This window comes from Colobus angolensis, unplaced genomic scaffold, assembly GCF_000951035.1.
Source record: "Colobus angolensis palliatus isolate OR3802 unplaced genomic scaffold, Cang.pa_1.0 Scaffold16, whole genome shotgun sequence".
NCBI classification, from domain to species: domain Eukaryota; kingdom Metazoa; phylum Chordata; class Mammalia; order Primates; family Cercopithecidae; genus Colobus; species Colobus angolensis.
The window spans coordinates 10,402,543-10,419,501 of NW_012114710.1; the positions used below are offsets into that span (position 1 = coordinate 10,402,543).

A 16,959-nucleotide genomic window follows, 5' to 3' on the forward strand; every position below is an offset into this window, starting at 1 on the left:
CTAACTATGAATTCTGAAGAATATAAACCAAATAGTGAAACATCAATAAACTGTAAAAAGAGGTACAAGAGAAAATGCATACTTCTCTTGTTTGAGGAAAAAGGGAAGAGTTTTCCAGGGGAAGCTGATACAGCTCTGAAGGATGCAGTCATTAAACCTTACTGGAAATGGGAAGATGTTCCGACGTGGACAGACTAAAGGCATACCCTTGAACCAATGACATTCATGAAAGGAGGGGTTAAACAGGGTCCCACATAACAGTCATTTTTTTTCAGAATAAAGTTGTTGTGATAATACAGAGGACAACGTAAGTGGCAATCCACATAGAAGCAGCTGATCTCAGTCACTGAAAAGAAATAGATTATGGCCAAATAACTACACAGAACCTTTGGAATATAAATGATGACAGCACGAATTAGGGGCATGTTGTTTAGTGAAGAGAACAGAACAGAGTTGATGAAAAGTGTTCAATATTAACATACAAGAAAATTCAATCTGTCTGCTGAACCAGTGCACTCTCCACCACCGTTTATTTTCCAACAAGTAATCTACCTTCAAAAAATAACCACTATTTAATAATCCTGGAACCTAAGCACAATATGCTCTAAGGGATAAGGTAAAAATGATTAATTTATAATAGCAAATAAAAATCAAATAGTATGCACCAGAGTAATAATTATGCCAGGAAGTAAGTAAAAATCCATGCTTCTCCATCTCTCTCTCTCTCTCTCTCTCACACACACACACACACAGCTTTGATGAAAGAAAAACAAAATTATAAGGCATTAACCATAAATAAGAAAACAGAAAGAAATTACAAGCAGGCAATATTCAGGAAATAAGAGGAAGATAACATAAAATTATGGCAGAAATAAAATCCACATTTGAAACTGCAAAAATGACAAAGATTTAAGAAAATATAGTCATAGACATAGAGGCTAATACACTTAAATAAATAGGAAAAATATAAACAAAGGAGAAAATAACAAATGAAAATAGGGAGCAGATACTATATGTAAAAATGATTTCTGAATAAGAAAACAGAAATAAGAGTAGACAAAAAATACTCAAAGATATAATGCAAGAATACTTATATAAACACTTGAATCTGGAGAATTAAATATAATACCATGACCCAGAAAGGCAAAGAGAAATCATGATACATGATTTACAAAAAAGATTAGATGCTCTAGGTGTTACTCAATTAGCAACTAATTGTTACCATATTTCAAAGATAAAGAAATAATTATTTTAGCAGCAAGCCAAAAGAGGAAGCCTTCTACAAGTGTGAAAAACTTTGGTCACAGACTTCTCCACAGCAGTGTCCTGGCAAAGAGTAGGGCAACCTCAGGGAAGAAAAAAATATGACCTATGAATATTATTCCCCAACTAATAAATATGAAACCTCAGAGATATTATTTGGATATCAAATTTAGCCTAGTAAGCACCGGGTGAAGAAATCACATACCCATTCAACTAAGACTTAAATAGGATGCAAACTATACTAATAAAGTGTAGGCAAATTTTGTAAACATTAACATAAATAAATTATTCATAGGTTATAATGGAGACAGTATAAATAATGAGTAACAAATGTGAAGTTTCAGCAGAGGAGAACATGTAATATATATCTGTACATATTCCCTTACAAAGTACATAATTAATAGTTACAGTTTAAGAAATATTAAAAATAATAAAGGCTTAATATTTAAAGATATGAATATAACCGACCAAAGACATAAATATTTGTTGTAACAAAATCAATATGTGAAGAGGGAAATTTTTCTCATTTCATACTAGGTTATACATATGCATTGTCTAAAGTTGATAAATTAAGAAACAGAGATTTGATTTAGGTATAGAATCAAACTACTAAACATTTTTGTTCCAAATTATATACCATTAAAATTCATAAAGCAAAAATTGAAGGTATAAATGGAGGCAAAATAAACCCCAATAACTTCCGTTAGTCATCCAACAAAAATCAAACAGAAAATGAATCACTAAGGATGTAGGAGATTTTACATATATTAATCATGTACCAAATTTTATTCTTAAATCAAAAGAGGATATTAAAACTAAAACTATGAAACATAAAGTAAAAATAGTGAATCCTTTCATGAACCTACAGAGTATAGTTAAAGTATTTCTCTGAAGAAAAAAATGATATTATAAGAAGAAAGATAGAATAAAGTAAAAAATTAGCTTTTAACTCAAGTAGTTAATACAAGAAAATTAAAATACATAAGAAAAATGGAAAGGAGAAAACAAAGAAAAGCAATTAATAAATTTATAAAACAAAAAATACAGAAAAGTAAAAATCAAGAGCTGGTTCTTTGGAAAGAAAATGGGAACTAACTAACAGTATATATGTATCATTAAAAAGAAATTTAAAAATTATGTTTTACACAAAGATGTAAGGTCAAAAAAACTGAAACTAAACAAAAACGATTTTTTAAGGAAAATGTATCTTATATTTGACATTAGAAGAGAGAGAAAAGCCTAAGTAAATTAATTGAATTAATTGCCTTGAAAAGCTGGGAATAATCTCAAAGCAATTTTCCTCCACCACAAACACACACACACACACATACACACATACAGAGGCATCAAACAAGGCATTATCACAGTGGATTCCATCAGATCTTCATGGAAGAGACAATATTTTTGCTTGTTAAATATTTCAGAACATAGAAAAGTTTTCAAATTTATTTGATGAAGCAAGCAAAACAATTAGATGCAAATATGACAAAACATGAAAAAGGAAACCAGAGATTAATCTCACAAATACACATGAATATTTTCCAAAAATATATATAAGGATATAGTGCCCAGCAACATATTAACCAAGATCATACAACAAAGTAAGATTTATGCAAGTAGTCAAAGAAAATTCAATTAGTGAATATAGCAATATAATTTTCCACAAGTTGAAATTTTTAAAATTATAATCTCCCCAAATACAGAAAAAGTATTCAGTAAAATTCAACATAGTTCTTAGCAGCTTAAGTTGAAAAAAGTTTATTTTCTTAAAGTTGGTAGGTAGATCAAACCAAAAGATAGATTGTTTAATGTTGAAACACCAGAAGCAATAGCATTAAATTCAGGAAGGAGATAAAGATATACACTAGTGCTACAAATTTCTGAAAGTACAAAAGGATACAATTTAATAAAGGAAATGCATAAGATATATAAATTGGAAAGAAAGATACAAATCAGTTTTTGCTATTATTAGAATTATATAGATAGAAAACAAATACATAAACCAGAAACACATTAGAGTACTTGCTGAAGTGGCTTATTCCAGAAGTAACTAATTCAACAGCTTGCCCTTTTCCTTGAACAGTGAGTCCTAAGACCAATGGGACAGCAGCAGATGGTAGACATCTATGCCAGGAGTAGGTGAGGTGAAAGGTAAGGTATCACAGCATCCAAGACCAGGGTGTGGAGGGCATCCACGTTAAGGTGGGCCTGTGCAGAGTCTCAGAACAAACAGGTGAGGACGGCAGTTGTGAGGTGTGAGGCAGAGGGAGTGTCCCAGAGCTAAATGTCAGAATGGATGGCAGTGAATATGGAAGATAGATTACAAACAAGGAAACTGCTCAAAGGTATTATGATAAAGCTAATAGGAGAAAGCTTTATCACTTCAGAGATGGGAGTTAGAAATACAGAAAGGGAGAAGATAAGAATGAGCCTGTGGTGCTGCATTAGGATTAAAGAAATCCATGTAAACTCATAATTTTTAAAATATATATATATATACTGATATACAAACAAATATAAATGTGACTTTGTATTCCCTAGATCTGTCCACTGAGGGGGCCTGGGAGCAACAGCATCCTAAGATCAAGACACACAGAGCACCCACATCTTAAATTTTTATTAAAATAAGACAGGGATCTTAGGGAAAATGGCTGATTCCAGGGATCAGATAAAGAAAGTATGAAAAGAGCTTGAAAAATCTCACTGTGTCAGAAGCAAAGAAATGCTCAAACCAACTTAAAGTGGCTCCCACTGTCTAAACTGTGAGCAATGTGATCCAAATATATAATTAAAGTAACTCCTTAAAACTCTTTGAATAAAACAGAAACCCCACAGTTCATATATCTAATTTTTATTTTTTAACCCAAATAAAAAATGGTCAATGTATCTATAATATTTCATGAGAAATGGAATATTTATACACCTTAAAATACATCTTCACAAAACATATTAATTTAAAAAGAGAAAAGAGTACATTTACAGCTGGAAAGTTCTCCATATATCACCTTAATCATTACTAAAGTGAATATCATCAAGAGTGGGACAAACTGAGATCATATGGTCCCTGATAAGATGGAAGGAGAACATGAAATCACTCCTGTGATATTTCTGACAAAGATGTCTACCTCAAATCTAATCATGAGGAAATATCAAACAAACCAAATTGAAAGATATTCTATAAAATAACTACTTTGTAGTCTCCTACTATTAAGGTCATGAAAGCCAAGGAAAACTGAGAAACTATTCCAGACTGAAAGAAATTGAAGAGAGAAGACAGCAAGATCCTGAAGAGTCAAAGCAATCTCAAGCAAAAAGAACAAAGCTAAAAGTATCACACTGTCTGATTTCAAAATATAAAGCTATCAAAATAGTATGGTACTGGCATAAAACAGACACACTGACTAGAAAAACATGAGATTTTGAATTGGATTGTTTTACTAGAAATGCCATTATCAGAACAACTGACCAAATTTGAATGGGGTCCAAGGATTAGGTAACAGTAATGTATCAATGTTAATTTTCCTGATCTTGATAGTTGTATTGTAATTATGTAACAATGTTTTTTAACAATACACACTAAAATATGGGGATGATGGAATGTCAAATTGCTCTAGAAAAATAAGTTCCTTCAATCTGAACTTCCAACATCTGTAAGATTATGATTATTTCTAAAGATTTTAAAAATTTAAATTTAATATTTCTCACATACTGACTTTACAATTAGAAAAAGATATCATTCATAATAGAAAAAAGATAAAATACCCAGGAATAAATTTTATTTAGTGACATACAAGAACACTTACATAAGTTTGAAGCAGGAAGATGTATTTATTTATGGATTTATTGTTTGGTAGACACAGAATCTCACTATGTTGCCAAGGCTAGTCTCAAACTCCTGGCCTCCAGGGATCCTCCCATCTCAGCCTCCCAAAGTGCTGGAATTACAGGTGTGAGCCATTGAGCCTGAGAAGGAGGTAGACTGAGCATTGTAAAGATACCAGTTATTGAGTAGGAAGACTGAATATTATAAATATGTCAATTCTCCACAAATTAATCCTTTTTAAAAAAAAAAAACAGGGTCTTGGCCAGGTGTGGTGGCTCACACCTGTAATCCCAGCAATTTGGGAGGCCAAGGTGGGTAGATCACCTGAGACTGGGAGTTTGAGACCAGCCTGATCAACATGGAGAAACTCCATCTCTACTAAAAATACGAAATTAGCCAGGCGTGGTGGTACATGCCTGTAATCCCAGTTACCTGGGAGGCTGAGGCAGGTGAATCACTTGAACCTAGGAGGCAGAGGTTACAGTGAATCGCGATCGCGCCACTGTACTCCAGTCTGGGCAACAAGAGCGAAACTCCATCTCAAAAAAAAAAAAAAAACAGAGTCTTGTGCTGTTGCTCAGGCTGGAGTACAGTGGCATGATCATAGCCCACGGAAACCTCAAATTCCTGGGCGCAAGCGATCCTCCTGCCTCAGCTTTCTCAAACGCACAGGCAACAAAAGTCAATGTAGATAAATGAGATTACATCACTCTACAAAGCTTCTGCACAGAAAAGGAAACAATTAACAGAGTGAAGAGACAACCCACAGAATGGAGAACATATTTGCAAACTAACCTATGATAAAGGGGTAATATTCAAAATATATAGGGAACTCAAACAATTCAATAACAAGAAAACACATAGTCCAACTTGAAAAATGGGCAAAGGGCCTGAACAGACATTTTTCAAAATAAGACCTATGACTGGCCAACAAAAAAATGGTCAATATCTCTAATCATCAGGGAAATACAAATTAAATCCACATCAAGATACCACCTCACACCTGTTAACATGGCTACTATCAAAAAAACGAAAGATAAGTGTTAGAAAGTGGAGGAAAGGGAACCCTGATATACTGTTGGTGAGAATGTAAACTAATACAGTCATTTTGGAAAGCAGTATGAAAGTTCCTCAAAAATATTAAAAATAGAATTACCATATGATCCAATAATCCTACTTCTGGCTCTATAGTGACGCATAAAAATTATATAAATGTGATTATATAAAATGTGATTATAATTAATAAATACAATTATATTAAAATAGTATATATAGTTTCTTCATACTGGAAAAGTCAGGAGAGTCTTTGTGGAGACTAAAGTAATTTACAAAAACTCTGAAGAACTGAAATAAGAACAAACAGAGGAAGAGCAAAGGGAACCCCAAACACAGGAAACATGAGCTAAGGCATGACAGTATGGTGAAGATTATGATGGTGTAATTAAAGGAATGGTTTTCCTATCAGCATGGGAACTCTCCAGCTCTGTTCCTTATAGGCCAGATTAAGGTACAGTTAACAGTGCTGCTAGGCAACATTGCTTATGATAACAATGATCTTGGATTGATGACTTGCATTTGGACTGGGAAGCACTACAGATGATGTATGAATACCTGATGAGCAGTCACTGAAATGAGCTATCCTTGAGTAGCTTAACTCTTGTAATTGAGAGTTTTCTTACAGGAAAGTTGGAAGCAATGCCTTCGGAATTTTTATTAAAAACGATGGTTTATGAGGGTTTTAAGCCAGGGCAATTCAGCATCTGCCCTATGTGACTCTCACTGCCTTGAACCTGAGCTACTATGTAGGTAGCCAAAGAGGGCTGGCTGTGTGGGCTGCAGCCTAGGCATCTGGGGACTTCTTCCACAGAAGGGGAAACCCTAACAGTGTCCTTATGGAAGGCTGTAACTTTACTCCACATATGTGCCAAGTGTGTCCATCTGAAATGTTTAATTTAACCTTTGAAATCTTCCTATACCTCTAATCAGTATTGGCAGATAAGCTTAAGGAATAACAATTAAAGTGTTTTAGCTGTAGAGGAGAGTTACATCAATGGAAGAATAAGATCTAGAACACAAGAGACAGATTTTAGCCTAATCATGAAAGATTTAAATGCCAGATTGTGGAAAATAGATTGGAATCTAAGTTTTAAAGGAGAGTAGGACCCTGACAGCTTTTGGATGGAGAGTTAAAGTGATCAAAAAGTTTAAAGTGTAATCATTCTATCAGACAAGTAAATCTAGTTCACAATATATGTTGGAAGGAAGACCAGAGATCAGTTCCGTGAAAGATGCTGTAGAACCAGCATCTTCAGTTGGCTGAAGGATTGGTAACATGGGACTAATAACAGGACTAATTTCTGAAATAGACTGATAGAGTAGTAGCCTGAGACGCAGGGGAGACCTAGCCTGACATCTAGTGGAGAGATGTGATTTGCAAGGCATTGCAATTGACTTCCCCATTTCCTGTTTCCTGCCTGAACTCCCAGGTACCATCAAGCTCACATTTAAGTTCTCACAGCTTAATTTTTTTTTTTTTTTTTTTTTTTTTTTTTGAGACGGAGTCTCGCTCTGCCGCCGGGGCCGGAGTGCAGTGGCCGAATCTCAGTTCACTGCAAGCTCCGCCTCCCGGGTTCCCGCCATTCTCCTGCCTCAGCCTCCGGAGTAGCTGGGACTACAGGCGCCCGCCACCTCGCCCGGCTAGATTTTTGTATTTTTTGGTGGAGACGGGGTTTCACCATGTTAGCCAGGATGGTCTCGATCTCCTGACCTCGTGATCCGCCCGTCTCGGCCTCCCAAAGTGCTGGGATTACAGGCTTGAGCCACCGCGCCCGGCCCTCACAGCTTAATTTCTAAAGGCCACTTGAAATGTTTTGACACAAAGTACATCAAAATAGTTATAACAGTAGTAGGAAAAAAAGACTAAATGTTTGCTTTACAATAAAATATCCATCTTTTCTCCTTGGGATTAAAAATTTGGCTTTTATCCTAAAAAATTAAGGCAAGGAAAAAATTTTTCAATACTTCTGAATTTTGTGATGGCACATCCCATTGTGACTATCATTGATTATACAGATACAGAAATGGACACATTCAACCTTTTTCCCACCTTTTATTCCTTCTTGGAATTTTCATTCTTATTTATTTTAGTTCTTTCTTTTTCTTAAACTTGGTTTCTTTATACATTACACAATCCACTTCCCTATTTTTCTTCTTCACTGACAAGCCTCCTTTTTTTCTTACCTGCATTCCTAAGATTTGAATGGTTTAAAACTTTTAAATGGTACAATATTCACTTTTTCAAATATATACCTTTAATCCTTGGCTACCAAAGAACTGAAAAACTCTAAAATTATAGAAAATGCCTTTGAACTCTTAGGAATGATGACACAGTCTTTTCAGATTTGCAGTAAATGTAAAGCCATAAAATGAAAAAGAGCAAAGAAAAACATTCGCTTAAGAGTACTATCTTGTTTCCAAATTTCTTGATGTGTCTCTGGTCTTATCTTGAATGTTTTTTTTTTTTTTTTTTCTCCAACTCATATGTTGGAACAAGTGAAAGGTATCTAGAAATGTCTGGTGAACTTAAAACACTTTTGGAACTGGAAAAGCACAAAAATTTTTTTTCAACTCAACCAGTAGTCAAAATGGAAAGCATATTTTTAAACCCATTCTTCCTCAGAAGAATAAGCCTAATTAGTGTGAAGAAAATAGAGTAGCAGCAAATTTACCCAAACAAAGGAAGTTAACTGGACCATAAACCAAATAGTGAAGAACAGCTTCTTGCCTTCCATTAAAAATTTTTTAATATAAGACTTATAAGACTTATTTTTTCCTTTTTTTTTTTGCCTCTTCAGGAAAACAACTTATAATAATAATGGGTCATGTATGTACTTAAACCAGATGCCATTTCACTTATGTGGTAAAATTGTACAGTTTGCTAGCTATAATGTTTTTAAAATAAATCTCATCCAGAATGAAAAGTGGAACAACTCTTTTGCTTTTGAGAGCATTCATTCTTCCCCTAAGGTTAGCAAACTGTGAAGAATCCTGAGACAGAAGTCAAAGAGACCAGAAAAGGAGAAGACTTGAAAGTTTCAAAGAAGAAAGAACCATAAGCAGTAAACTAGCTCAAGAAGCTTAACTACTTGAAGTGTCTAAGTCTGAATTTCAGAGTCAACAAGACAGCAGTGAAGGAGTGTTTGAAGATGTGTGACATGTTGCCTCCCATACATTAATAGCATCTAAGAAGCCAAATGGGCAAGAAATTCAGGGCAGGAGGTAAGGGGCAATCCAGAATGCTGCTAGCTTTGTTGTTGTGAGTAGAGAGAGTTCGTTTACACAGAGGACGCTATGAGGAGCCTCTGCTACTTAATATCTGTGTGAACCTTAGTATGAAACCTAAGCCTTATTATCCTTAAGTGTAAACTGGAACATGTATTAATTTTCTATTGCTGCTGTAAAAGATTGCCACTGCCTTAGTGGCTTAAAACAATAAAAATGTATTATCTAACAGTTCTGGAAGTGAGAACTCTGAAACTGATTTCACTGGGCTAAAATCACATCAGCAGGACTGCAATTCTTCTGGTGGCACTAGGGAAGAATCCATTTCTTTGCTTTTCCCTCTTCTAGAGGCTGCCTGAATTCGTTGGCTTTTGTCCCCCCTCCATCTTCAAAGCCAGCAATGGCCAGTCTAGTCTTTCTCATCTTTCTCACATATCATTCTGAGTGACTCTCTTGCCTTCCTCTTTCGCTTATAAGGGCTCTCACAACTGTGGCGGGCACCTAGACAATCCAGAATATTCTCCCATCTCAAGGTGAGCCGATTAGCTGCTTTAATTGCATGTGCAGCCTCAATTCCCCCTGACATGTATATAATCTATTCATAAGTTTTGTGAATTAAGGCATGGATATCACTGGGACCATTATTCTATCCACTGAAGACACAGAGTTATTGTAAGAAATACATGAAATAATGTAACATGCTAAATGTTTACATACTAACTATAGAAAGCAGTCAATTAACAATATTCACATATAAACACAGAGAGCTGGGGCACGGTAGCTCAAGCCTGTAAATCCCAGCATTTTGGGAGGCTGAGGCAGGCAGATCGTGAAGTCAGGAGATCGAGACCAGCCTGGCCAACATAGTGAAACCCGATCTCTACTAAAAATATAAAAATTAGCCAGGCACGCCTGTAGTCCCAACTACTCAGGAGGTTGAGGCAGGAGAATTGCTTGAACCTCCGTTGTGGTGAACGGAGATCACACCAGTGCACTCCAGCCTGGGCAACAGAGCAAGACTTCGTCTCAATAAATAAATAAATAAAAATAAATAAATAAATACTTACAGAGAAGGTGAATGAGTCACTAAATCCAACCTAACTCAACAAATACAAAGTATCGAGGATGTATATAATGGCTGAATTTTCTCTTTAGGTATGTAAATGTGCATTCCTATTTATGCCCATTGCCTTTTAAACTCATTTATATATCCTTTGTAATGCAGGTTCAGTCATTTCATAAATTGAAAGCATTCACCACACATTGGCTTCCATGAGATCATTGTTTCAGCAGCAAGACAGTCAGTGTTTGCTAAGGGAAATTGTTGCCTTGCTACAGTTAGCAAAAAGACACAGTTATTAAGGCAAGCAGGGCACATCCTCAAAGAGAAGTCTCAGACATAGAAACATCAAGTGGGAGCCTCTAAAGAGAACACTGGGAGCTCCACCGCTTTCCATTATGCTCTATTCAGTTCTGAGATCTAAATTGCTGCTGATTTTTCATCTTTTAATCACTTCACAGAAGTTAAGTGTCCTCAGGAGGCACTACAGAGGGTAGAACAAATCTCATCTCATTGATTCTAAATTAATTTGATCTTTTAACTCCCAGCTACTGAGTTTCCTGGGCTTTTTAAAAATATTATTTTATGGTGACTTTTATTTTCTTTTTCACAAATAAAACCTGAATAGTAGAAGCTGTGTTTCTTCAGCAAAATTGCACTTAATTCTTATTTCCACTCAAGTAGAACTAGAAAACTTTGACCAGATGCAAGAATGTTTTCATGATAATACAAATGTACAAATGGAATTAATTTTGTTTACCATAAGGATTTTATCTAACATGATTCAAGACATCAGTGTACCTGTTCAAGGAGTATCAACTGCCACCTGTGATACCTTTTAACCTGGAGACTATGAACATTAATATTTAAAAATGTATTTGGAGAAACTAACTCTCACAGGAAGGGAAAAGGATGCATGGCTTAGCTTCTTCAAATCAATACTATAAATCTGCCTGATGAATAACAAAATAAGAGTTAATGCTTTATTGAAGTTGAAAAGGGTCACAAGTATTACCTTTGTTATCCAGATATTTTTAAAAAAGCTTAACTAACACTGGGGACTCATACATAAGTCAGAATGATGGTGTTCAAATAATAGATCTATAAATTCTATGGCCATAAGAAGTGTTTACAATCTTAAGAAAACGTTATAGGTTTAGACCAATTACATAAAATGAGAAAATACTGTCAATTGTATAAACTTTGAAATATCTAGTTCTATACTTAATTCTTATAAGTAAAAGACCAGAAAACTAAAAAGTTAAATTAAGTAGGAATAAATTTCACAGTCAGAATAGTAGGAATTATCTTTTTTTCTTTGTCAAATTGAAATGAGAATTCTCCTAGAGAATATTAAGTATTAATTATCCCTAGAGAATATTAAGTATTAATTATCCCATTAAGGGTAGTAGGACCAACTCTTGGTAGGGAGTAGAGATCTGCTAGAAAAAGGAACATGATAGCTGGCGGAACATGTGGCCTCTCTGAGCCTTTGTTTTCTTTCATCTTTAGAAACCTTTCAATGTATCTGAAGCTCTGAGAGTTCATAAAGATCCTCATTTTACAAAGAAAAATTACTTAAGGCCTAGAGTACTGAAATGACTTCAAGTAGACCAAGCAGGATTTACACATCTATGCTCTTTCCATTCCTCAGCACTGTCAATAAGATTGCCAATGTCGCTATCAACCCTGAAATAACCCCAGTTGTCATATCTGGGGTAAGAACCACTGAAAACAATGGCAGATGAATGAGAACACCAAAGTATTTCCCACTCACTTGGTATACTGTGTAGTCGAGGAGGAGGCACATTGTTAACAGCTGTCATATGAGACAAAATAGCTGCTGGAAGAGAAGACATAGGCATCTTGATGGCTCAAAGGCAGAGGACCAGAGGCTGCTTGAGAGGTAAATGATCACTCTGCCTGCAGGCTCATAAAGCAGAACTTCAAGGTCCTCTCTGATAGGCTGAATCCTATGGAATCTTCTTGTTCACAGTTCTTATCCATTGTTTGTGCATTTCCAAAAGTAGAATCTAGACCAGGAAGGACTATGCTATATTTTAGTCCAGTGGAAATTATGAGTAGGACTTTATGAGCTATAGAGAGTAGCAGTAATGAAGAAGGAAATTGTAGCAGACAAGGCCGATACAGCAGAATCAACAGCACTCATGAGTCTAAGTGAAATGAAAGTGTTCACTTCCTTGGTCTTCCATAGTCCAGAGCCCTTTTCCTACCTACCAAATGTTTACACTGGGTATCACAGGCCCTTTTTGTACCAGCAGTAACAGGGATAGCATATTTATACTGTTCTTCATGGCTACATATATAGGGTAAACCATCCCTTCTAATTATCATACACCAATAAACCCACCCCTGCTTACATTTAACCATATTCTGCTAGAGTGTAGTACATTTTTTTGTTATTTTCTGCTACTTCACAATAATTAAGAATAGTTACAATGGCTAGGATTTAGAATCCTAACTAATGTATCTTTTGATGCTGTGTATTATCTTCCAAGGCCTTTAAAAATATGTTCCTGGTTTTATAACTGTTATAGTGATATGGACAGGAGACAGGGAAACACTGGGTAGAAGAGGGCAGTTCCCTGGTAAAGGCCCCACCCTCAAGCCTGGAGACCTGCAGCCTTAGAAGAGGACAGGCATTCCTGTTTTTGCACCTAAAAAGTTGCCTTTTGCCTGCCACACACCCTATGCTGTACCCATATAAAGCCTGAATCCCAGGCTCCAGAAGAAGACAAAGAGATGAGACAAATAGATGAATGGCAGAATGACATGGCAGAGAAAGTGAGAAGAGGAGAAACATCCAAACACTGAGAGGAGCTCAGTCACTGGACGATCAGACTCCAGGGGAAGATCATTTTCCCACTCCAACCCCTTTCCAGCTCGCCATCCATCCTGCTGAGAGCCACCTCCACCACTCAATAAAACCCTGAGTTCTTCCTTCAAGCCCATTTGTGATCCAGTACTTCTGGGATGCTGGGCAAGAATTCAGGATACAGAAAGCTGTCACACTGGCCCTTTACCCTTGTGAAAAGGCAGAGGGTCCATTGAGCTTGCTAACATCAAGCCATCCATGGAGGGCAGGGCTACAAGGGCACACTGTAACACATGCCCACTTGGGCTCCTGCACCTGTCCGTCTGTGTGCTCCCCCTCCCCGCAGGGTTTGAGCAGCAGCAACTATCAGTCAAGCAGGCAAACCACAATCCTGTCACACATCCTGTGAAGGGAATCAGGGAACTCTCCCATTTCATCAGGTAATATACAAAAGGACTGTGGCTCTCTGACACATAAGCTGGACTAGTAGAGTGTTAACCAACCATTTCTTGAGCAACTTCATCTAGATTACATTAATAACTAGAATAGAAAACATTAATTATGTTACAAAAGTAACAAATTCATTTTGCAACAGTTTCTATTAAATTATATCTGCACAACAAATTTATTTTGGTATAACTTTTCAATTGAGTATATTTTCCTACTTCTAGTTTTACAAACTCCAAACTCACCATAGACTCAATTTTGTCATTGAGTCTCATCACTATTCTTTTTTTTTGGAGATCAAGTCTCACTCTGTCACCCAGGCTGGAGTGCAGTGGCTCAATCCCAGCTCACTCCAACCTCCATCTCCCAGGTTCAAGCAATTATCCTGCCTCAGCCTCCCAAGTTAGCTGGGATTACAGGCAGGTGCTGCCACGCCCAGCGAATTTTGTATATTTAGTGGGGACGGGGTTTCACCATGTTAGCCAGGCTGATCTCGAACTCCCAGCCTCTGGTGATCTGCCTGCCTCGGCATCCCAAAGTGCTGGGATTACAGGCGTAAGCCACCGCACCCAGCCTCATCACTCTTCTTTATCTTGCATTCTTTCCACGCTAGCCACCTGCCTAGCTCCCACTTCAGAATGGTTCCTTGCCATTCCAACTGTCCCTTCATTGGTAATCCCTACTGCCATCATTCCACAGGTTTTCTAGATCCATTCTCTTCCCAGTCTCACATTTAAAACCCAAAGAACTGAGGACGTGAATTTTTCATGGATGTTAAGCAGATGGGGCTATATAAAATGCTGTTTTTCTCTGACACACAGTTCTAATCAAACAAACGTAGGAGAGGAAGTTTTCTAAGGTCCTAAATTTGTGATGACCAATTTCCTCTCTGACTCCAAGTGAGCAGTTCTTATTTTTGTTCATTTTCTAGTTATTTTCCTTCCTTTCCATAATTTCCCCTTTCTCTTTTCTGTATTTCATATGTAATAGACCTTACACACTGAAAGTCATATAATATCATAGTTCACATCAACCTGGACGTTGCTTGAAAACAATTTTAAAGAAAGAAAATATGAGAAGTGACAATGCAAGTAAACAAGAACATTATGGAGTAAATAGCAAAATAAACAACTAAAATAGCTTACTGAATTTTATCTAAGTCTCTGTAATATTCATAATTGTGGGTGAGCATCTGCTAGTATCTGCTGATATATGTCCAGAGAAAATCCATCAAATCACAAATTCAGCTCCCCTAAATGTTTCTTGTTAGTCTTTTCAATGTATTCTGAATTCTTTTGAAATTCATTCAAAGAATAATAACATAATCACACAATTTGTCTTTGAGAGATAGCTGTATTACATTGTTTACCAATGCCTGGACAGTAAAGTCTAATTGTTTCCCAACCACTTACTTTCAAAATTATCTTGGACAAGTCACTTAATCTGCCTTGGCCTCAATATCCTGATCTATGCAGGGATAATGATATGATAATACCTCATACAAATATTATGAATATTAAATAAAATAATGAAAAAAGGTCCTAGCACAGTACCTACAGTAATAACTCCATTTTTATTAGTAATAATATTACTATTGCTGAAGTAAACTTTGAAAAATTCATAAGGATTAAATATTTTTAATACTTTAGTAAAAGGCAAAAAGATATAGTCATTCTGAAGAGAAACCAGAACATAAATATTTTTAATACTTTAAATACTTTTTTAAAAGTAAGGCCGGGCGCAGTGGCTCAAGCCTGTAATCCCAGCACTTTGGGAGGCCGAGACAGAGGGATCACCAGGTCAGGAGATCGAGACCATCCTGGCTAACATGGTGAAACCCCGTCTCTACTAAAAAATACAAAGAATTAGCTGGACATGGCAGCGGACGCCTGTAGTCCCAGCTACTTGGGAGGCTGAGGCAGGAGAATGGTGTGAACCCGGGAGGCTGAGCTTGCAGTGAGCTGAGATCCGGCCACTGCACTCCAGCCTGGGTGACAGAGCGAGACTCCATCTCAAATAAATAAATAAATAAATAAAAGTACATTATTTAATATGGTTTCCATTTATTCCTGCTACACAGTCAGCAGTAGTATATTACAGGTTCATTTTTCAGGACGTACCTTAAGTATTCATTCTGTGTTGCAAAAACCAATAATAATAATCAAATTTACCATGACACTATTTGTAGATACTATTCTAGTGTCTATTAACATTTCTAGACACTATTAACATATTTAATATATCAAATATGCTCTATTTTGATTTTGAGTGTTTAATTCTGTTATTATATTTTAACTCTATTTATTAGAAAAGATAAGTCAAATTAAGATAACTGGCATAATTTTATTAAGAGGTCTCAAAAGATTTTCCAAAACAATGTCTGTTGGACTGAAGATACGCAAGTATAACATATGTTATACCCAAGTCATTTCCTTGGATAAATTTTAACTAAGCATATTTCCAGTGCTTTTATAACCCTGTAGCTGATGCATGTAACGATTAAATGGCAAAGTCCAAAGAGGCAACAAGCAAAAGTCCAAAACTGCTCCTGAACGCTGGCAGATAGGCTCTCAAGACACATATCCCAAAAGATATTTTAGAATCCTAAAACTGTGGAAATCTATTAATAGAAAACAATCTCACAATATAATCAATACATATGGAGTAAGGTAAATTTAGATCATTCCGGGGTCTGCAGGAGAAAAAAAATGTATAAAATGGAGGCTTTTAGTTTGCTGAAGTTGTACACACTACAGTTTTAGTTTGTGAAGTAGGGTAGACAAATTGAGATACTTTTTAGAAATAATATAAAAGACAGGTCAGCCTAGAGAATAAGAGGAGTAGGAGAAGACAGTGAGAGGGAAATGTGGGCAGTAATCATAGACAGGCTTTTAGGGGAAGAAATAGAAATTATTTAGAGAGGATTTTTAGCAATTTTTGCAATATAAAAAGTCACTCTCCATCACTCTAAAAATACAGACTTTTTTCAGTAAAAATTATGTGTTAGTTAAATTTAAGTTTTGGGGAGAGTACAAGAACATTTTAAGACTGGCTTCAAAAAGTCCTAGCAAAAGCAAGAGGGTTTTGGTCACTTTGAGGTTAATGGAGAAGATATTCACACACAGAAGGCATTTTGAAAGAATAATTTCAGAGTATATTCACATCCAAGGAAAATTACATTTTTTGATATCCTTGCTTTTTATAAAGCCATGAAATTTTACATAGAATTAGTTATATAAAATATATTTG

At 36.0% G+C, this 16,959-nt stretch overlaps 1 protein-coding gene across 2 annotated transcripts in view; it reads right to left on the bottom strand.

The window, feature by feature from the left end:
• CNBD1 (cyclic nucleotide binding domain containing 1) overlaps positions 1-12,365 on the bottom strand; it is a 617,967-nt gene extending 605,602 nt beyond the window's left edge. For both annotated transcript variants that reach the window (XM_011937078.1, XM_011937079.1), the window contains exon 1: positions 12,205-12,365. In XM_011937078.1, coding sequence (XP_011792468.1) covers positions 12,205-12,292 — 88 coding nt within the window. In that variant the 5' untranslated portion in view covers positions 12,293-12,365. The remainder of the gene's footprint in view (positions 1-12,204) is intronic.
• Positions 12,366-16,959: the final 4,594 nt, after the last annotated feature.